The sequence below is a fragment of the Adiantum capillus-veneris genome, chromosome 13 (assembly GCF_014529385.1).
Source record: "Adiantum capillus-veneris isolate H3 chromosome 13, ASM1452938v2, whole genome shotgun sequence".
NCBI classification, from domain to species: Eukaryota; Viridiplantae; Streptophyta; class Polypodiopsida; order Polypodiales; family Pteridaceae; genus Adiantum; species Adiantum capillus-veneris.
Window position 1 is genome coordinate 128,387,026 of NC_140943.1, and position 22,563 is coordinate 128,409,588.

Here is a 22,563-nt window from a genome sequence, read left to right on the forward strand (position 1 = left end):
TTCAAAACACATACACTGCAGACACTACAAATTCTTCATTACTGTGCCACAGACAAACGACCAACTCAAGACACTAATGTCTTGTTGTTGATGAGAAATAACTTGCCTGCCCCTTCAATTACAAGGGACACGAGCATAGCTGATCGATAATAAGTCCAATTGTGGGTCAGACACGAATGTGATACATGCCGATAGCGTCTAGGATTGTTGCACATGGGACATATCCTCAATAAAGCAAGCAAATTGATACAATAGCTACAGGTAATGATGTACAGGTTGGCAGTAGCAAGCCTACAGGTTTGGGCCCTCGTTATTCCTTCATTGAAACATATTTTGCTGGCATTCTCGGTTTCAGCGGGATCCAAAAATCCAAAAGACAAAATGCATTATCTTCCTTGGTTCCCTCAGCCATTCAGCAGCTGCCTATAGTAGTACAAAGCACTCTTTTGGTGAGTTGAGAGCGTTCCTTTATGCGACTTTGAAAATTGACATGGCTACATGGCAATGGTACAATATGCGCACACACACAAGCTTGCGGCCTTGTAGAGTGTAAGGTACTTACAAGGACCACAGGGGATGGGCAGAATCTATGTGAAGATCATACAGTGCCACGCTTACCCATCTTTTGTAAAAAACCAGAAGGGAGATAAGTCTGTCTATTCTTCTCTCCTGCACTAACTTGAGCAGCGTCAGCTGAACTCGCTGTATCCTGCATGCCTTGTATCAGCTCAAGCACCTCAACTATGTATCCCATTGATGGTCTTGCTTTTGGGTCTCGGCTCAAGCAGACAAATGCTAGCTGCCCTGCTTTGAGGGCCCCTTTTACCGAATAATTGTTCTCTAGCCGTGGATCTATGATCTCCAAAAGCCTAGCCCTACCATTTAGGTAAGGTCGAGCCCATACGGCCAGATTTTGCTCTCCATTAGGTCTTGTTTTATCCATGGACCGCTTGCCAGTAAGCAACTCAAGCAACACTACACCAAAGCTGTAAATGTCACTTTTCGAGCTTAAGTGGCCTGCAATACGGGATAAAGTGACACGCAAAAACCTGCTGAGAATCAAGTAAAAGACTCAATTGCATGAATGCTTGCAATTTGGGACACTTGTGACTTACCAGTCATCACATATTCTGGTGCTGCGTATCCATAAGTGCCCATTACACGTGTTGACACATGACTTTTACCCTCTTGCGGACCATCCTTGGCAAGACCAAAGTCAGAGAGTTTTGCCATGTGGTCCTGCATGCAATTTGTACAGTCAGAAGCTGAAAAGCAAAAATTTAAGGTTCCCCTACCCTCTAAGGGGGAAAGGTTTCTTAAATAGGTAATCCTAGAATAATGATAGCTCAAGCTGATAAAAATGCTGTATACTTATGTTGATGCTGTTCCAGAGAGCATACCCCATCTAAAAGTATATTTGATGTCTTGAAATCACGATATATGACAGGCGTCTCTCTACTATGTAGGAACTCTACACCCTTGGCAGCACCAAGAGCTATCTTTATTCTCGTACTCCAGGCAAGAGGCGAAGCTGACTCTGCGTGTTTCCACAGTATCATTTAAAATAATATCAGAGCCTAAAGACATCATCAGAAAAAAAATTTAGCCCAACATAGCTTTGGAAACAGAAGCTTACTTCTAAACAGATGATTTTCCAGGCTCCCTCGCTGCATGAACTCATATACAAGAAGTCGCTTATCGTCTTCAATGCAAAATCCAATGAGCTTGACAAGATTAGGATGACGAAGCTGCCCAAGATATGTGACCTCTGCCTGTGAAAATCAAACACTTGCTTTTGTTATGACAAGATAATAATGGAAAGAAATGAACAAAACTCCTACTTTTCTGCGAGTACTAACCAACCACTCTTTGTGACCCTGCAGCCCCCTGTGGTTTAGAGTTTTCACTGCCACTGTGAGCCCTGTTCCTGGCTTCACAGGTCCACCCCCGCGTTCATCAATCCAGCCCTTATAAACGCAGCCAAAACCTCCCTCTCCCAGAAGACTATCTGGACGGAAGTTCCTGGTTGCAGACTTGAGATCCAAGAAGGAAAAACTTTTCAGCTGCGAAGCCAAGACCAAATCATCACCTCCTTTCAAACTTACACTTCGTTCCCTTCCCTCAGACTTCAGAGAAGCCCCTGACAAACCAGTCTGCCCAGAAGGTTGTGTAGAGCTGTTCTTTTCAGAAATTAGGGTACCTGTACCTGGATCTCACCACATACAAATGTTCCCATCAGGCATGCACAAGAGCTGATCCTACAGATCGAGCCAAATAATTGAGAAACGCCAACTAAAACAAACATATTTAACCCCACGGGGTAGCAATTCTTGACTTCTGACTGGGAAACAAAACATATTGCGACTCTTTTTCTTTTAGCACATTTTAAAAGCCAGGAAAATACAATAAATACTGAATACCAAGGATTCCGAAATGGAAAAAAACGAAGAGAAACAGGAATAAGCAGCAGAATCCTGAACAAAATTGCTGTCCTTGTGCACAGACAGTTCAAAAAGTTATTCTGCTGAGAGTTAGGAAAGGTACGAATTTCTTATAAGTTTGCTTAATTGAAAAGATTACTATATCTCTTAAATATGAAGTAAATAGTCTGTGTGTGTTCTTCATTTAACATGATCTTTTGTGGGCACTTTCTTTGATAATATTATAGTTTTCTCCAAGAATGAAGCAAAGCACCGACACCATCTGCTACAGGTCTTTTAGGCATTGTGCGATCGTAGATTGGTTACTAATGCCAAAAAGAGCGAGTTTTTCTTGCCGGAGATACATTCCTTGGGACACATCGCCTCAATAGCAAGAGTACAGATGGACCCGGCCTCACTTGAAGAATGTTCATGAAGTTAGAAGCTTTTTGAGCTTGTGCTCTTACTACCGGTGGTTCATTCGGAAGTTTGCAGAGATGGCTTCGCCTTTTTTGCACTTATTGACTCAGAAAGGAGTCCCTTTCTCTTGGGGGCCGTCAAAGGTGACTACTTTTCAAAATTGACTACTAGACAGTGTTGGCTTTGCCAGACTGCAAAAGCCATTCGAAGTTTATTGTGATGCTTGTGGTCGTAGTCTGGGAGCGGCAAAGTTACTTGGAACGGGAACAGAAACGGGAACGAGGGCCTCCGGAACGTTTCCGGAACGGGCCCCCCAGAAAAGCGGAACGGGAACGGGGGCCGGAACGGTAAGCTTAAAATATACTTAAATTAGGTTGTATTTAACCTATATGTTAGAAGAGAGCCATACACACCCGTTACTCCACATGCTTTGCAATGATTCTTCAACCTTAAGGCTTACACACGATTGCGCTGTCGTGCCGCTTTGCAGGCACAGGGTGAAAGATGCAAATCTGCATACTTATTCGAGGTTTTGCTAACTTATGAATAAAGTTAACAGCTGTTATGTCAGCAAGAGGTTGGAGATGTATGCTTTATGTGGGTTTCTAGACCAAGATAGGCTCTAGATAGGGCCAAACAGGGTGGCAGGTAAAGAATGTCCGAGGTGCTAGTTTTTGGTTCAGATATGTAGAGCTTGAAGTGCTGAAGGAACAGGTCCAGACGGCTCGTCAAACGGAGTTGTAGACTGCAAGATATTTGAGTTTGAAGTTGGAAGTGATTGCAGATCCGAGACGGATAGGCCAAGTGATGCCAAGTAGTCCAAGCCAGTTTGGAGCTATGGGTGTCCAGTGCTTGATTTAAGGAGCGTGTCAATCTTTTCAGATCGTTGATCGGAGTCCTGGATGCCAAGATACGGTTGGTCGAAGTTTTGTAAGGAGCTAGGTTTGTGCCGGGTAGGCCGCCTCGAAAGGCGTGCCATCAGGTGTTTTTTGGGACTTGAAGGGGTTTTGGAGCATGATATGCATTGTGCTTAGCTAGAAGAAAGTGACGGCGTCTCAAACGGAGTTTGGACGGACATGTTATAGCAGTTGAAACTTGACAGTGGTGGTCGACTAGGAGGAATCTCGTTTTTTTTTTTTTGCCTTTTTGGATGGCTCACTCGGTGGACCCGGGTAGGTTTGAAGTTGGCAATCGGAAGTTACAATGGGATGTTGCGGCTCGGTCACCGGGTTTGGGTGCACCAAATGGCAGGCCGCACTATTCGAGAAAATGAAAAAGGGGCAACAAAATTGACGATGATATTGTCAGTCAAGGCTGCTTTGCCTGGTATGTCACACTGAGCAATGCTTTGGTCATTATGTATGCCAAATGTGGTTATTTACGAAAGCATGTAAAGTTCTTGATAAGTTTTTAGTTCCAAATGCCAACTTTTGTAGTGCATTGATTGCGGAAAATGGCCAACAATGGCAAGGCCTTGGTTGACAGGGAGTGCCATGCTTGGCATTGCTTTGGTAGGCATTTAAGCCCAATTGAGGGAAGCTTTCAAAGGCCGCCAAGTGCCCAAGAGGAGCCAGCCACCCAAGGCCAAATGGCTGCCCATAAAATTCAAAGCCAAAGGGCCGCCCACCATATGTGGTCACCCAAGGGGTGTGAAGCAGGGGGGGGGGGGGGGGAGGGAGGAAGTAGCGTGCACGAAACGAGTAGGGGCGCAGGGGTGAAAGCAGTGCTCGGGCTGGTCGCCATGGCCCTCCAACGAGGTCGAGCAAGAAGCGAAAGACACCCAACTTGCAGAGGCGCAACTTTCAGGTATGTTGCTCCACGGTCGCCATGCCACGTCATCAATGCGGTTCCTGTGCCACATCACCGATAGCGCCGTCGTTAATAAGGGGGAGTTGCATGCGCGAGAAACGAGGCGGCTATTTTAAGAGATATGAACGAGTTACAAAGGGGGTGAAAATGAGAGAGCTTGAGAAGAAAAACGAGGAGGGCAACAAGGAATGGAAGGTGGGAGGAGGACCATGAGGGTGGGCTCGTGACTTCGTGAAGGGCGGAAAGAATTTCTAAAGAAGAGGCCAACTCTTAAGAAAACCGGTATTTTCTTGGGAGATGACCTTACATTGGCACAAGTGGCACACATGCAAGGGTTGATGCCAGAGATCAGGGCAGCAAGAGAAAAGGGGAAAATCGCCTTTTATAGAGGAGAGAAAGTAGTGGTTCTGGAAAAGCGCTCATCATGATGGTGCGAGACCTATGGGGCGACGCTCCGGATAGCGGCGTGGAATTGTAATGGATCATATAGACTAGATGTAGGTGCCTTTGAAGACAGCTTTAGGGACAGAGACATAGTTTTCTACTCAGAGACACACCAGATACCGGGACAGCTTATGCCACATGTGAAGGGGTATTTATGGGAAACAGCTGGTCGACAAGACAAGAGATCTCTACGAGGTAGCCGGGGTTCAAGAGGAGTAGCAGTCTTATTTAAAGAGGAGCTGAGACCACTACTACAGATTATCAGGAAAGATGAACAAGCAAGGTATATGTGGGTGAGAATGAGAGCCGAGACAAGTAGATTTCTATATATCGCTATATGCTACTTCCCTCCAAGTACATCAGTCTACTCCTCACCTAAAGGACAGTCCCCTTTCTCCATATTGAATAATGACATATGGGAGTTCTCTAGAGATGGAGACATCATTCTCTTAGGAGACTTTAATGCCAGAACGGCCAACTCTCAAGCAGTATTCTATGATACTTCTGAGGAAATGCTCAGAGAAGTGGATTTATCACAGGAGGGGCTTACTAGAAATTCACAGGATAAAGAACACACTGAATATGGGAGACATCTCATGGAGATGGTTTGGCCATACTTAATGGTCTAGAGAATTTCCCTTTATCTGGGGGATTCACATGCTTCCCGCACAGGCATGGGGCCAGTACAGTGGATTATGTCATGACTTCACCAAGCTTTATTTCTAGTATCGAGGACTTTAAGGTGGGACCCAGACCGGTTGGGATTGCAGTGGATCATGCTCTCTTGACCTTATCAATCTCCTTCCAATACAATGCCTCTCAAGTACAAAGGAAGAAGACACACACAAGATATACTTTCACGCCAGAGATTGATTCAGTCTCTGTGGAACAGATCTATAATAGGATGTGGGCTGCCGAGCCAGTATATACTGTAGAGGAGATTACTTCTCAGCTAACAGAGATACTACATGGAGCAGCACAAGAGGCATACCCACATACTCAACAAGATATACTTTCACGCCAGAGACTGATTCAGTCTATGTGGAACAGATCTATAATAGGATGTGGGCTGCCGAGCCAGTATATACTGTAGAGGAGATTACTTCTCAGCTAACAGAGATACTACATGGAGCAGCACAAGAGGCATACCCACATACTCAGCCTGATCAGAAGAGAGGATCTAGGAACATGCCTCAAAACAGTTGGTACGACGAGGAATGCAGAGAGACGAGAACCCAGGTCCAGAAAGAGCTTACACTTGGGATAATCACATATAAGCAGTCTCGGATTGCTCTTCGGCGTATAGTACGTCGCAAGAAAAGGGCATTTTTAGCCAAACTGGAGAAGGATTTATATCACCTCTTCTTGAGTCAGGACTCACATGAGGCCTGGCGTTTATTTCACGAGCACTCATCACCTCCGACAATTACTTCTCCTGAGATTTGGGGTCAATATGTAACATCATTATATACGGTATCTGGACAGCCTCCATTACCAGATCCGCTAGAGCCATGCCCTGCTACTAGTACTTTCTTTACTGCGGAAATGGTGGAAAAAGCCATTGATAAGATGAAGACAAGAAGAGCATATGATCATGAGGGTTTAGTAGTAGAACATCTGATCCATGCAAGGGATCTACTTTCAGAAGTCCTTGCTCGTCTGTTTAATCGGATCATGTGTGAAGGATTACCTGAATCTTGGAAATTATCTACTATCGTACCTATTTTCAAGTCCGGGGATCCTATGATACCCGGGAACTACCGTACCATTATGGTGGGTCACACATTGACCCGAATGTACGCATCCATTCTGGAACAAAAATTGAGTAGATGGGCAGAGAATGAGGGCATAAGGGCAACAGGACAAGCTGGATTCAAGAGGGGTTATTCCACTTTAGATCACATTCTTACGCTCAGAGCCATTATTGAGGAAGGAAGAGCAAGCGGGAGAAGGATGTATTGTTGCTTTGTGGATTTTCGGAAAGCTTTTGATACAGTACCAAAGGCCAGATTGCTGCGCAGAATGCAAGAGTTAGGGGTCCCCAAAGAGATTATCTGGGGGATCATGGCCTTATACGGGTCAGTAACTGGTTATGTACGTACTCCAGAAGGGGATTCCGACATTGTTCATTCCACCGTTGGAGTAAAGCAGGGATGCCCACTGTCCCCTACTTTATTTGGTATGTATATAGATGAGGTATCAGATTACATTGATAGAGAGGGTGACAGAGGTGCTCAACTTGCAGGGTCATGGATCCCTTTGTTGTTGTATGCAGATGATATTGTATTTAGCAGAATCACCATATGGAATGCAGAGACAGTTAGATGCATTACATAAATTCGCGAAGGACAGCGGACTGTCGGTAAATTTGGGTAAAACCAAAGTTATGGTGTTTAACACCACACCGCAGTGGGTTAGGAGATCGGCACCTACATTTGCATATGGCCAGGATACAGCAGAGTAAACAGATGCATACACATACCTTGGTGTGGTATTTACAGGACCGAAGTTTACTCTTAAGAAAGCAACGGATGCTAGATTGTCCAGAGCCTCTGCGGCCTTGGGAGGGTTGGAGAGGATGTGTTCACAAGTGCAGTTTCAGGAACCACGAACAAAACTTTGGCTCTTTGATACTGTGGTGGCTTTGGCTATGCTTTATGGGGTCCATATTTGGGGACCATCTATGGATCATGATAATTGGAAGTCAATGGAGAGACCTTTGGTATCTATGATTTCCCGAATGATTAGAGCCAAGGCCTCCGTACCACACGCGATTACCAGAGCGGAACTAGCTACCCCTCCAATAGAAATTGAAGCTCTTACCAGATCAGTGTCCTTTATACATGGTTTATGGGATACAAATAATTGCTGATATACTAGATTGGCCCTCGAATCCTCTCGACAGTTAGCAATGAAAAGAGATACATCATGCTGGTATGCGCAACTGTCCTCGTGGTTTCAGAGACACGGGTTCAGTTTGGAAAGATTACCCCCCTTCCAATACTCTCTTGAGGCTCCATCACTGGCAATCACACGAATGGAGATTAATAAAATCATCCGCCAGGATCTTATACAGTTGGACACTAAGAGGACATGGGTAGACCCTACACAAGAATTGGGCACGAAGATGGCCAACTACAAAGAAAACTTCCTACAGCTATCTGAAGATGGCTTTGTGATTCGCCCGAGCTACATGGATACCCACCTGTCTCGTGGTTTGAGATGTGCTATTGGTCAGATTCGTACATCCTCACACCAGTTGGAAATTGAATTTGGCAGATTTAGGGGAATCCCACTTGAGAGCAGAATTTGCAAGTTATGCGGAATGGAGCCGAAGACAGAATTACACTACATATGCCACTGCACCGTATACTATGAGATGCGTGGGCGTTTCCATTGCCTATTTAAAGAAGGCTTTGGACCTCTAGATAGAGTCATGCAATACCAAGATCAAAGGTGCTTAGGCCTGTACCTACTGGAACTACATCGGCACAGGGATAATCTAATGAGAAGACAAAGAGCACTACAGCTTCAGAGGCAGATCACAGATTTCTTCGGATCGAGAGAAGCAGGAATGGAAGGAGAAGCGAGAGGCCAGCAGCGAGCACAAAGGAGTACCCACATTCATACCAAAGGCACCCTCATTGACAGGGCGATTGAGCTTAGGAAATCGAGACGACCACGACCGAGATGCAGAAGCACACTTCACCGGAGGAGACTACAACAAAAGATTAGAAGCATTCTAGCCAGACACCCAGAATGCTCCTAAGAAGTTTATCTAATACTTTGTATTTAGTTTTTTCACATTTATTTTCACACTTTTCAGACATTGTAACAGACTCACCACTTTTGTATCAGTTTGGTCTCATAGGTCACTCTGGCCTTTTGAAGACGTTAATATAACATTTCGTTTCATTTCATTTCTCTCTCTCTCTCTCGGGACCTCGAGGCAACAAGGGAGGAGGTTCTTACGACAGTGGGAGGGAGGAAAAACGTGAAAGTGTCACGTGCACATTTAACCCTATGTGTATGTGGACAAGCTACTTCATGACATGGGTTCAGTTCAGTCCAGTTCAGTTAGCTTAGGAAGTGATCTGGCACTTTTGTGAGTCTGTTCGCAGACCATGCATGTCCAGACACTTAGATTAGATGCATATCCTCTGGTTGCACATAGCATGATCATCAGATTTCCATCAAAACCCATCAAGAGCATTTTTATAGTGCATAGACCTATTTTCCCTATTTTAGCCAATTTTCACTTATTATTTTTAAGACTTTTGTTGGGAACTGGGTAGGGCAAATTAGCAATGCAAGTATATAAGAAACCTAGCGCTAGCACTTATGGGCAGAAGAGGCAGCAGGAACACTCTGTTCAACAGGCAACTTCTCAACAAGACCCCCATCAACAAACCTAGCGTTTTTGCATCTGCAAGGACCTAGCGTTTTCATCCACAGGCAGCCTGGCATTATTGCACAACAAATCAGCCCCCGCAACAGCAGGACGGATCAAGAAGCCTAGCGTTTTTGCATTTGCAGGACAACCGGCAGCAACAGGACAGTTTTCAGCCCTAGAGTTTTTGCATCAGCATGACCCTTTAGCGTTTTGCAGATTCACTCCGACGGAACACCAAGAAGCACCAACGTTTTCAGTTTTCAGTAGTCAGACATCACAGTAGAAGTCCCAAACCTCGCAGATCTCAGCTTCCCTCAACAGATCCTTGCCGCACGGTCAGATCCTACGTAGTTTACAAATTGAGCCCGGAAAACGCAGATTTCAGCATCTGCGTTTTCAGCGCATCGTCGTTGCATTGTCATCATCGCCGTCGTCATCGACATAGAGTCACAATTCAGCAGATAAAGATTTGCAGATTTCAACCATTAGCATTTTCAAATTTCAGCCCGTCTCGTCGTCGTCGTCGACATCGTCGGCAAGTCCAAAGCAGTGGTGTCATATTCTTCTCTCTCTATCTCTCAGTCTCAGCACCTTCATTCACAGTGTTTATGCACTTTGTTTGTGTCCATTGCACTCTCTCACTAAAGGAACGGAAGGCTCTCCCTTCAGTAAGTAAAAGGAACCCTTGAGCAGAGTTCGGAGCACTCATCTTCAGCAAAGTTCAACATTCACTTCCACTATACCTTACATTGGTATCAGAGCTTTGGCAGTATTCTGTATCACTCAAGGAAAGAACCACAAGAACCACACAAAAAAAAATTGCTTGTTGTCGTCGCACGTAACCCAAGTTCTCTTGAGCGTGTCGATTCCTTATCGTGTTTTGAAGAGTGATAGGAAACCCAAGAAAGAAGGGCTTGTCCAACCTCCCCTTGTTTCTCTTTTCACTCATTGAGAGCGGACCGTGCACTTAGCGGCCGGCCAATCGACGTGAGGTGGAAAAAGCTACCTTGGTGTGAGTGCAAGGCCGCCAAGGGATGCGCCCGCGGAAAAGAGAAGAACTCGGGTGAAGAGAAGATCCTTCTCTAACACAGATTACAAGCTAAAGGTCAACCTCAAGAACCTCAAGACCCCCAAGAACCCAAGAACCCAAGAACCCAAGACCCACAAGAACCCAAGTTCCTCATGAACTTAAGAACCCAAGACTTCAGTGTATGGTCATCACCTGAAGCGGAATGGATACTTCACATGGAGGTGATGAGCATGGAAGAGGCGAAGAAGAATTTTCCCCACCAGGAGGTTTTCCTACCCTCCCCCTTCCCCATCTACGACAAGGATTGCACCAGATCCTATGGAGGCTTTCGACAAGACAATGATGGACAGGAAGTTAGAAAGCGAAGAAAGAATAGCAGCCATAGAGCGCAAATATGAAGAAAGAATGGCAACCATAGCGCGTGAGCACGAGCAAGCACGCTTGAAAGCCAAAATAAGAAAAGCCAAATTGGATCGTGAGCGCGAAGAAAGACAAGCAGAATTTGATCGCGAGAACAAAGCAAGAAAAGAGATGAGCGACCAACACATGAAAGAGTTGTTGCGAGTTTTTTCTAATGTGCAAGCGCAGATTGCAAAGGATCAAGAGAAGGAGACACACACAGGAATTACATGATTTGCTTGATAATGATAAGCATGATGATTTGCATGATCAAGATGTGATTATTCACGAGCATGATGATTTGCATGATCAAGATGTGATTTCTCACGAGCATGATGATTTGTAGGAAAAAGATGTGATTGTTTACAAGAATGATGGGTTAGTTGATGCTTTTTCTAGTGAAGCTAACCTCATTGCAAATTCAATCAATCACCAAGAACCGATCTTGGCTCTCGAGTCGAGGTCCACAAAACCCCCGCAGGAAGATTCGTTTGATCACGAAGAACCGATCTTGGCTCTTGAGTCAAGGTCCATAGACCATCCACACGAAGTATTATGCGTTCGAATGATTAGTCAGCACGCATTGTTCGAGTGTTTCATTCGTGATGCTTTCCTGTATTTTAATCACCGTGCTTATGTGATCCCTTTTCACAGGCATGACATATTGCAAGCTGAACACGATTCACTCATGAATGAGCACGGATGTATGTGGATGATTCATGAAAAGATAAAATGTTTGCACCCAAGGAATTCACATTCCATGTCTCTTCCTTGGCATGACACGATATCCAAAAGAGCACAAGAAGGATTGAGCATCAAGCATCAGCATGTCCATTGTGATTTGCCACAATTGATTGATTTAGATCAGAAAGTCAAGATTCGACCCCATTGTTTGCGTGTGTTTGATAAATGGTTTGGCACTCCGTCTCTATGTTCATCTACATTGCATGCACAGTTTTTTCGACAGAATAGTATTTTTCCATTCACTTTACATGGAATGGGTGTATTCATATTTTTGTGTTGGAAGTGGTTTCATGAATTTTCAGCATCGATGATTCTTGAAGAAGGTAGATGCATGAGTACAGACGAACTTGAAGCATTGAAGGAGCTACAGATGACTGTCGCTTTCGGCGCGGCCCAAAGAAGCAAGCGTTGCAGACCTTCATGAAGTTCAAGTATCGCATGACCCACGCATCAGAGTGGGCCGGCGAAGAGTCCTTCCCAGGATTCCAGACACTGTTGGCGATCTTCCTCGATGCCATACAGTTCGGTACCAGTACCTCACTTTGAAAAGGAGGGGATGTCACGTGCACATCTAACCCTATGTATACATGGACAAGCTACTTCATGACATGGGTTCAGTTCAGTTAGCTTAGGAAGTGATCTGGCACTTTTGTGAGTCTGTTTGCAGCCCGTGCATGTCCAGACACTTAGATTAGATGCATATCCTCTGGTTGCACACAGCATGATCATCAAATTTCCATTAGAACCCATCAAGAGCATTTTTACAGTGCATAGACCTATTTTCCCTATTTTAGTCAATTTTCACTTATTATTTTTAAGTGACTTTTTGTTGGGAACTGGATAGGGCAAATTAGCAATGCAAGTATATAAGAAACCTAGAGCTAGCACTTACGGGCAGAAGAGGCAGTAGGAACACTCTGTTCAACATGCAACTTCTCAGCAAGACCCCCATCAGCAAACCTAGCATTTTTGCATCTGCAAGGACCTAGCGTTTTCATCCACAGGCAGCCTGGCGTTTTTGCACAGCAGATCAGCCCCGTCAGCAGCAAGACAGATCAAGAAGCCTAGCTTTTTGCATTTGCAGGACAACCGGCAGCAGCAGGACAGTTTTCAGCCCTAGCGTTTTTGCATCAGCATGACCCTCTAGCGTTTTGCAGATTCACCGCGACGGAACACCAAGAAGCACCAGCATTTTCAGTTTTCAGCAGTCAGACATCGCAGTAGAAGTCCCAAACCTCGCAGATCTCACCTTCCCACAGCAAATCCTCGCGGCACGGTCAGATCCCGCGTAGTTTGCAGATTCAGCCCGGAAAACGCAGATTTCAGCATCTGCGTTTTCAGCGCGTCGTCGTTGCATTGTCATCATCGACATAGAGTCAGAATTCAGTAGATAAAGATTTGCTTCACAAATTACCATGAGTTGTTGGCAGACTACAAGGAAGCCATGCAGCTCAGTACCCGTACCTCACCTTAAAAAGGGGGATGTCACGTGCACATCTAACCCTATGTGCATGTAGACAAGTTGTAACTCCTACTTCTAGTGTTTAGGACAGCCTAGGAAGTGTTATGGCACCTTCGTGAGCCTTTACGCAGGACATGCATGTCCAGGCACTTAGAGTAGTTGCATGTCCTCTGATTGCACAACCCATTAGCACCAAGCATTAGCATTCCACCGCATGTGAACCATCTCTTAACCGCGTGTGAACCACCTCTTACAAAGCATTAAACTTATAAGTGATATTTGGGCTTTAATACAAATCGTGGGGCTGAATTGGTGTTGCTCGACCCATCCCTCTAGCAGTACATAAGCAAGCCATTGGGCGCTAGAGAAAGCAAGAAGAAGAAAAAGCAGAAGGGCAAAGTACCCGTAGTACCCTCATTGCCAAGCACCTCAGCCACAACGTCAGCGTTTCATATTCCAGCAATTAGCCAGCAGAACTAGTGTTTCCAGTTTTCAACGATCAGCCATCAGAACCAGCGATTCAGATTTCAGCATCAGTCACATCAGTGTTTTCTTTTCAGCCCTCAACATCCTTAGTCGCCAATTTTCAGCCTTTAGCCTTGCAGTACCAAGCGTACTCCGCAAGCATCGTCAAGCATCTCAGCATCTAGCACCGTTGTACAAGCATTTGTGCAATCTAAAGCAAATACCTTCTAGCAATAGAGAGGGGGGCCCTTGGAGAGGTTTGGGACCCCATCTGGTGTCTCTCTCTCTCTCTCTCTCTCTCTCTCTCTCTCTCTCTCTCTCTGCACTTCCACTCAGTTTGCATTCTCTCTTGTTTTGGTCTATTGCACAATCTCTCATGAAGTAAAAGGGGGCTCTCTCTCCCCTTCAGTAAAAGGAACCTTGAGCATGAACTGAGCACTCATCCTGACCATTCACCATCATTCACTTCCACTGCACACTACACCAAAGTTCACCCAAATTAGGGAAAATGAGCAAGGGGTCGCTATAATCACTTCCGACAAGTGATCTGACGGAAACACACAGATAACTACAACCTACACACTGGCAACACTTTAACTACTTTACAACAATTGTGAGGGAGAGAGAGAGAGAGAGAGAATACACGCGAAACACGGAGTGGGGGAATTCCACCCCTAGACCGCACTGGCCCCAAAGACTGGCACCCCTTTCGGTATTTCTTTATTATTACACTTCATAAAGTACAACTCTCGAGAGTCTGACTCTCTCCGAGAGACTACGTCTAGATGCTCACGAGAAGTGGCCATTGGGCACTTATAAACCTACAGGGATGCCCAAATGCATCTGATCTAAAAGCACTTAAGTCCAATAGTATCTACATCCAAAAGCTCACGCCAAAAGATGTTGAAATCTGCCAATGCAAAACGCGCAAATCCGTACAACAGTGTCACGTGACAAGTCAACGGGACTTACAAAAATCGGCTCCAAAGTACAAGCTTTTGATTTTTGGGTTTTAGGCCCCTCCGCTAGTGCTCCATAAGTTGGTAGGGGTTAGGATTATTAATTCCTAATCCCCTATTCACTTTAGGCCACTCGGCAAGACTTTTTACGTGGGGATTTTTTCTGTTGCTTCTCTTCTACTAGTCTTTAGGTCTCTCAGCTAGTTCCTCCAAAACTCAGTCAAGTTAGTCCAAGACCCGAAGGTCACACAAATGTTCCTAGCATCATGCAGATGTCTTTAGATGCAAATTCCACATAGAGAAAAATGATCGTAAAACAAAGGATTCTGGCTTTGACTAAGAGATTGGCATGGACCACCTTCCTAAGGAGAGTGAGTCTAGGGTGGGCCAATTGATCCGATGCGTCTATAACCTCAACGCAAAAACCCTAACCCTTAACCCGTCACAATTGCTGGCGACACTGGCAACTATGCCCGAGAAAACGCAACTTGCTCTGATACCTATAATGTGCAGTGGAAGTGAATGATGGTGTATGCTCAGGATGAGTGATCAATGTGTGCTCAAGGTTCCCTTTACTAACGAGAAGGGAGAGCCTTCCTTGACTTAATGAGAGATTGTGCAATGACCAAAACAAAAGAGAGTGGAAATTGTGAGAGAAAAGTGCAAGAGTGTATATATATATATATATATATATATATATATATATATATATATATATATATATATATATATATATATATATATATGGCTTATCTGATGAAGATGATAGAGATCTTTACACTCTTGCTTGTTGCCACAAAAATCGCAACAAACTAATTAATAACACAGGTAAACCGCTAGTCTTCCCCGTTTCAATGTTTGAAGAACTATCATGTTCTTGTTCAACATTCAAGACATTAAAGGACAGATTTTTGCCAGAGTGACCGGAGCGACGATGCAATGAGGGTTTATAGAAAGAGAAGTAGGGTAGCTCTAGGGAAGAGGGGACAATTAAATCTGTATGTATAGAGGAGGAAGATGTGTCAAGCATTTGTTGTAATTGAATTTGCATATAGCAAGTTTATGAACAGACTCGGTAACTAGCTTATGCAATTTATTCAATTGCTTTTCAAGCAAATGCAACTTTACAGTATGGTAATTGCTTTGCAATAATTCGAGGCGAGGTTTTGCTTGATCAGGCATAGTGACATAAGGAGCTATAAAGATTTTATCGGTGTCAGAGACAATAAAATCTTTTCCTTCGATCATGCAAAACTGGATAGTCAAAGCAGATGAGGATGAGTCTAGTTTTCCGATTAGTCTTAAGCAATGCTGCTTTGCAGTAATTCGGGGCGAGGTTTTGCTTGATCAGGCATAGTTACATAAGCAGCTATAAAGATTTTATCGGTGTCAGAGACAGTAATATTGTCACGTGACACATCCAACCCTATGTGTCCGTGGACAAGCTACAGCATGACCAGGGTTCAGTTCAGTCAAGACACTCTAGAATAGGAAGTGATCTGGCACTTTTGTGAGTCTGTTCGCAGACCGTGCATGTCCAGACACTTAGATTAGATGCATATCCTCTGGTTGCACACAGCATGACCATCAGATTTCCATCAGAACCCATCAGGAGTATTTTTACACTGCATAGACCTATTTTCCCTATTTTTGACATTTTTCACTTATTATTTTTAAGTGACTTTTGTTGGAAACTGAGTAGGACAAATTAGCAAGTCTAGTATATAAGAAAACCTAGCGCTAGAACTTTCTGGCAGAAGAGGCAGCAGGAGCACTCGCTCAACAGGCGCCTTCTCAGCAGAACCCCCAGATACCCTAGCGTTTTTGCTTCTCAGCAGAAAGCTAGCGTTTTTGGACTAGATCAGCCAGCGTTTTTACTCTTGCAGATCCCTGACCACAACAGACCAAGCAAAAGCCCCAACGTTAGCACATTCTCCAAACCAAGACCATTTTCAACCCTAGCATTTTTGCATCGGCAAGACACTTCAGCGTTTTTGCAGATCTTTGCGACGGAATCCCCACAAGCATCAGCATTTTCGGTTTTCAGCATTTAAAACCCACAGAAGACGTCCCAAACCTCACAGATCTCCCCTTCCTGTAGCAGATCCTCACCGCACGGTCAGATCCCACGAAGTTTGTAGTTTCAGCCCAAAAAACGCAGATTTCAGCATCTGCGTTTTCAGCGTGTCATCGTCGCATCGTCGCCATTGACATCGTCACCGACATAGAGTTAGAATTCAGCAGATAAAGATTTGCAGATTTCAGCCATTAGCATTTTCATATTTCAGCCCGTCTCATCGTCGGCAAGTCCAAGCATTGTAGAGATTTGTGCAATCATAAGTAGACTGCTCTCGCCATAGAGACTGGGGCCTTCGGAGGAGGGTTTGACAACATTCTGGTGTCGTATTCTCTTCTCTCTCTATCTCTCAGTCTCAGCACCTTCATTCACAGTGTCTATTCACTTTGTTTGTGTCCATTGCACTCTCTCACTAAAGGAACGGAAGGCTCTCCCTTCCGTAAGTAAAAGGAACCTTGAGCACAGTTCGGTGCATTCATCTTGAGCAAAGTTCAACATTCACTTCCGCTACACCTTACATTGTATCAGAGCTTTGGCAGTGTTTTGTATCACTCAAGGAAAGAACCACAAGAACACAGAAATTCTTTTTGCTTGTTGCGGTCGCACGTAACCCAAGTCCTCTTAGGCGTGTCGATTCCTAATCGTGTTTTTGATGTTACGTGACACATCCAACCCTATGTGTCCGTGGACAAGCTACAGCATGATCAGGGTTCAGTCAATCCACTCAGTCTAGATTAGAAGTGATCTGGCACTTTTATGAGTCTATTCGTAGACCGTGCATGCCTAGTCACTTAGTGTAGATGCATATCCTTTGGTTGCACACAGCATGATCATCAGCATTCCCATCAGAATCCATCAAAATCCTTCAAGGGAATTTTCCAGCGCATTTAGCCTATTTTACCTATTTTTGACATTTTTCACTTATTATTTTTAAGTGACTTTTGTAGAAAGTAGGTAGGGAAAATTGAGTAAGTTTGTATATAAGCAAACCTAGACTAGCACTATTTGGCAGAAGAGGCAGCAAGAGCACACGCTCAACAGGCACCTTCTCAACAGAACCCCCCAAAGACCTAGCGTTTTTGGAGCAGATCCAATACCTAGCGTTTTCAACACCAGATCAGTCAGCGATTTGCACTTGCAGATTTCGGCGACAACAGCAGAACATCAGACCAGCCTAGCGTTTCGCATTTGCAAGACAGACGACGACAAATTCCGGATATTCAGCCCTAGCGTTTTTGCATCTGCATCCAACCCTAGCGTTTTGCAGATTCTACGCGACCGAAACTCAAGGAACATCAACGTTTTCAGTTTTCAGCCTTTAGACATCGCAGAAGAACCCCCGAACCTCGTAGATGTCACCTTCCCGCAGCAGTTCCTCGTCGCACGGTCAGTTTCCGCAAGGTTTACAATTTCAGCCCGGAAAACGCAAATTTCAGCATCTGCGTTTTCAGCTCGTCATTGTCGCATCGTTGCCATCGACAACCGGCAGCAACAGAACAGTTTTCAGCCCTAGCGTTTTTGCATCAGCATGACCCTTTAGCGTTTTGCAGAATCACTGCGACGGAACACCAAGAAGCACCAACGTCTTCAGTTTTCAGCAGTAAGACATCACAATAGAAGTCCCAAACCTCGCAGATCTCACCTTCCCTCAACAGATCCTCGCCGCACAGTCAAATCCCGCGTAGTTTACATATTCAGCCCGGAAAACGCAGATTTCAGCATCTGCGTTTTCAGCGCGTCGCCGTTGCATCGTCATCATCGCCGTCGTCATCGACATAGAGTCAAAATTCAGCAGATAAAGATTTGCAGATTTCAGCCCTTAGTATTTTCAGATTTCAGCCCGTCTCGTCCTCGTCCTCATCGTCGTCGACATCGTCGGCAAGTCCAAGCATTGTAGAGATTTGTGCAATCCTAAGTAGACCGCTCTCACCATAGAGAGTGGGGCCTTCAGAGGAGGGTTTTACAACGTCTCTGGTGTCGTATTCTCTTCTCTATCTCTCAGTCTCAGCACCTTCATTCACAGTGTCCATTCACTTTGTTTGTGTCCATTGCACTCTCTCACTAAAGGAACGGAAGGCTCTCCCTTCCATAAGTAAAAGGAACCTTGAGCACAGTTCGGAGCACTCATCTTGAGCAAAGTTCAAACATTCATTCCGCTGCACCTTACATCGGTATCAGAGCATTGGCAGTGTTCTGTATAACTCAAGGAAAGAACCACAAGAACCACATTTTTTTTGCTTGTTGAGATCACACGAACCCAAGTTCGCTTGGGCGTGTCGATTCCTAATCGTGTTTTTGAGGAGTGACAGGAAACCCAAGAAAGAAGGGCTTGTCCAGCCTCCCCTTGTGCCTCTTTTCACTCATTGAGAGCGAAACGTGCACTTAGCGGCCGGCCAATCGACGTGAGGTGGGGAAAAGCAACCTTGGTGTGAGCGAAAGGCCGCCAAGGGGTGCGCCCGTGGAAAAGAGCAGAACTCGGGTGAAGAGAAGATCCTTATCTAACACAGATTGCAAGCAAAAGAAAACCTCAGGAACCTCAAGACCCCCAAGAATCCAAGTTCCTCGTGAACTTAAGAAACCAAGACCCTCAAGAACCCAAGTTCCTCGTGAACTTAAGAACCCAAGACCACAAGAACCCACGACTTCAGTGGATGGTCATCACTCGAAGCGGAATGGATACTTCGCTTAGAGGTGATGAGCATGAGAGGCGAAGAAGAATTTTCCCCACCAGGAGGTTTTTCAGACCCTCCCCTTTTCCCATCTACGCCAAGGATTGCACTAGCTCCTATGGAGGCTTTCAACAAGACGGTGATGGACATGAAGTTAGACCCCGAAGCACGAAAAGCAGAAAGAGAAGCAGACAGAAAAGCCTACAAAGACGAGATGGCAGCCATAGATCGTGACTACGAAGAAGAAATGGCAGCCATAGAGCGTAAGTATGACTTGGAAGAAAAAGAAAGCCAAGCCAAATTGGATCGCGAGAACAAAGAAAGAGAAACAGAATTTGATCGCGAGAACACAGCAAGACAAGAACAGAGCGACCAACACATGAAAGAGTTCTTCCGACTCTTTTCTATTGTGCAGGCGCAATTTGCACAGAATCGGGAAAAGGAGACTCTCTCGGTCTCTTCTTCTCCAAAGCATGACACACAAGATTTGCATGATGATGATTTGAATGATGATTTGGATGATACTGATGAGCATGATGATTTGCATGATCAAGATGTGATTTCTCACAAGCATGCTGATTTGCATGAAGATGACGTGATTGTTCACAAGGATGATGAGTTAGTTAATGCTTTTTCTAGCGAAGCTAACCTCGTTGCAAATTCGATCAATCACGAAGGATCGATCTTGGCTTTCGAGCCTAGGTCCAAAGAACCCCTTCAAGAAGAACCGATCTTGGCCCTCCAGCCTCGGTCCACAGAACCCTCACAGGAAGTACTATGTGTTCTAATGATTCGTCAGCACGCATTGTTTGAGCGTTCCATTCGTGATCGTTTCTTGTATTTTAGTCAGTGTCTTTGTCTGATCCTTTTCCTAGGCATGACATTGTACGTTGAGCACGTTTCACTCATGAAGGAGCACGAATGTATGCGGATCGTTCATGAAAAGCTGAAAAGTATGCATTCAAGGAAGTCACATTCCATGTCTCTTCCTTGGCACGACACATTTGTAGAAAGAGCACATGAAAGTATGAGCACCAAACATGGGCATTTCCGTTGTGAATTGCCACAGTTGATTGCTTTTAGATCAAAAGAAAAAGATTCGATCTCATTGTTTGCGTGTGTGTGGTGAACAGTTTGGCACTCCGTCTCTTTGTTCATCTACATTGCATGCACAGTCTATTAGGACGACATGATTTTTTCCACTCACTTTACATGGAATAGGTATGTTCATGGTTTTGTGTTGGTAATGGTTTCAGGAATTTTCAGCCATGGAGATTCTTGAAGAAGAAAGAAGCATGACACTCGACGAAGTTGAAGCATCGAAGGCATAGTTACCGGGGAACGCGTTCCGTATGCCCTAGAAGGGCGGAACGTCGTTCCCTCCCCCTCTGTCAAGCTGGAACGCCCCGGAACGGCAAACCGTTCCGGGTGACCACCTGATACCGGAACGGCCTGGAACGGTCTGGAACGGCCTCGGAATGGCCAACTCTCAAAAATGGGAAGAAATAGGCAGTTTTTTGCAAATTTGCAGTGAACATTAGGTGTTTTTTTAGTGTGCAAGGACTCAAAAATTAAAATGCACCCCCTCACACCCATTCCCTTCTCAAGCATTATTTGGGTGTTTTTTTGCCTCCCGTTCCGCGCCGTTCCCATTCCGGACCCTTGGCCGTTCCCCTGTTCCGCGAGGGTCCCCGTCGCCGTTCCCGTTCCGCGTTCCGGGTAACTCTAATCGAAGGAGACACAGAAGACTTTGTGTCGCTTTCAGCGCGGCCCAAAGAAGCAAGCGTTGCAGACCTTTATAAAGTTCAAGTATCGCACGACCCACACATCAGAGTGGGCCGGGAAGAGTCCTTTCCAGGATTGAGGATGCAATTGGAGATCTTCCTCGACGCCATACAGTTCAGTACCAGTACCTCACTTTGAAAAGAAGGGGATGTCGCGTGACACATCCAACCCGATGTGTCCGTGGACAAGCTACAGCATGATCAGGGTTCAATCAGTCCAGTCAATCTAGATTAGAAGTGATTTGGCACTTTTGTGAGTCTATTCGTAGACCGTGCATGCCCAATCACTTAGTGTAGATGCATATCCTTTGGTTACACACAACATGATCATAAGCATTCCCATCAGAATCCATCAAAATCCTTCAGGGAATTTTCCAATGCATTTAGCCTATTTTACCTATTTTTGACATTTTTCACTTATTATTTTTAACTGACTTTTGTTGGAAAGTAGGTAGGGCAAATTGAGTAAGTTTGTATATAAGCAAACCTAGACTAGCACTATTTGGCAGAAGAGTTAGCAAGAGCACACGCTCAACAGGCACCTTCTCAGCAGAACCCCCCAAGAGACCTAGCGTTTTTGGAGCAGATCCAGTACCTAGCGTTTTCAACACCAGATCAGCCAGCGATTTACACTTGCAAATTCCGGCAACAGCAGCAGAACATCAAACCAGCCTAGCGTTTTGCATTTGCAAGACAAACGACGACTGATTCCAGATTTTCAGCCCTAACGTTTTTGCATCTGCATCCAACCCTAGCGTTTTGTCGATTCTCCACGACGGAAACTCAAGGAACATCAGCGTTTTCAGTTTTCAGCCTTTAGACATCGCAAAAGAACCCCCGAACCTCGCAGATCTCACCTTCCCGCAGCAGTTCCTCGCCGCACGGTCAATTTCCGCAAGGTTTACAGTTTCAGCCCGGAAAACGCAGATTTCAGCATCTGCGTTTTCAGCTCGTCGCCGTCGCATCGTCGCCATCGACATAGAGTCAAATTCAGCAGATAAAGATTTGCAGATTTCAGCCCTTAGCATTTTCAAATTTCAGCCCGTCTCGTCGTCGTCCTCATCGTCGTCAACATCGTCGACAAGTCCAAGCATTGTAGAGATTTGTGCAATCCTAAGTAGACCACTCTCGCCATAGAGAGTGGGGCCTTCGGAGGAGGGTTTTACAACGTCTCTGGTGTCGTATTCTCTTCTCTATCTCTCAGTCTCAGCACCTTCATTCACAGTGTCGATTCACTTTGTTTGTGTCCATTGCACTCTCTCACTAAAGGAACGGAAGGCTCTCCCTTCCATAAGTAAAAGGAACCTTGAGCACAGTTCGGAGCACTCATCTTGAGCAAAGTTCAAACATTCATTCCGTTGCACCTAACACTTGAAGAGTGACTGGAAACCCAAGAAAGAAGGGATTGTCTAGCCTCCCCTTGTGCCTCTTTTCACTCATTGAGAGCGGGCCGTGCACTTAGCGGCCGGCCAATCGACGTGAGGTGGG

The 22,563-nt window shown here is 45.1% G+C and overlaps 1 protein-coding gene across 1 annotated transcript in view; it reads right to left on the reverse strand.

Moving 5' to 3' along the window:
* Nucleotides 1-22: 22 nt before the first annotated feature.
* The window catches only part of LOC147444851 (receptor-like cytoplasmic kinase 176), a 35,278-nt gene continuing 12,737 nt past the window's right edge, over nt 23-22,563 (reverse strand). The window contains exons 2-6 of the mRNA XM_086527377.1: nt 1,860-2,206; nt 1,637-1,772; nt 1,401-1,537; nt 1,116-1,239; nt 23-1,017 (exon numbers count right to left, since the gene is read on the reverse strand). Of these exons, the coding sequence (XP_086383503.1) occupies nt 599-1,017; nt 1,116-1,239; nt 1,401-1,537; nt 1,637-1,772; nt 1,860-2,206 (1,163 nt within the window). The 3' untranslated portion in view covers nt 23-598. The remainder of the gene's footprint in view (nt 1,018-1,115; nt 1,240-1,400; nt 1,538-1,636; nt 1,773-1,859; nt 2,207-22,563) is intronic.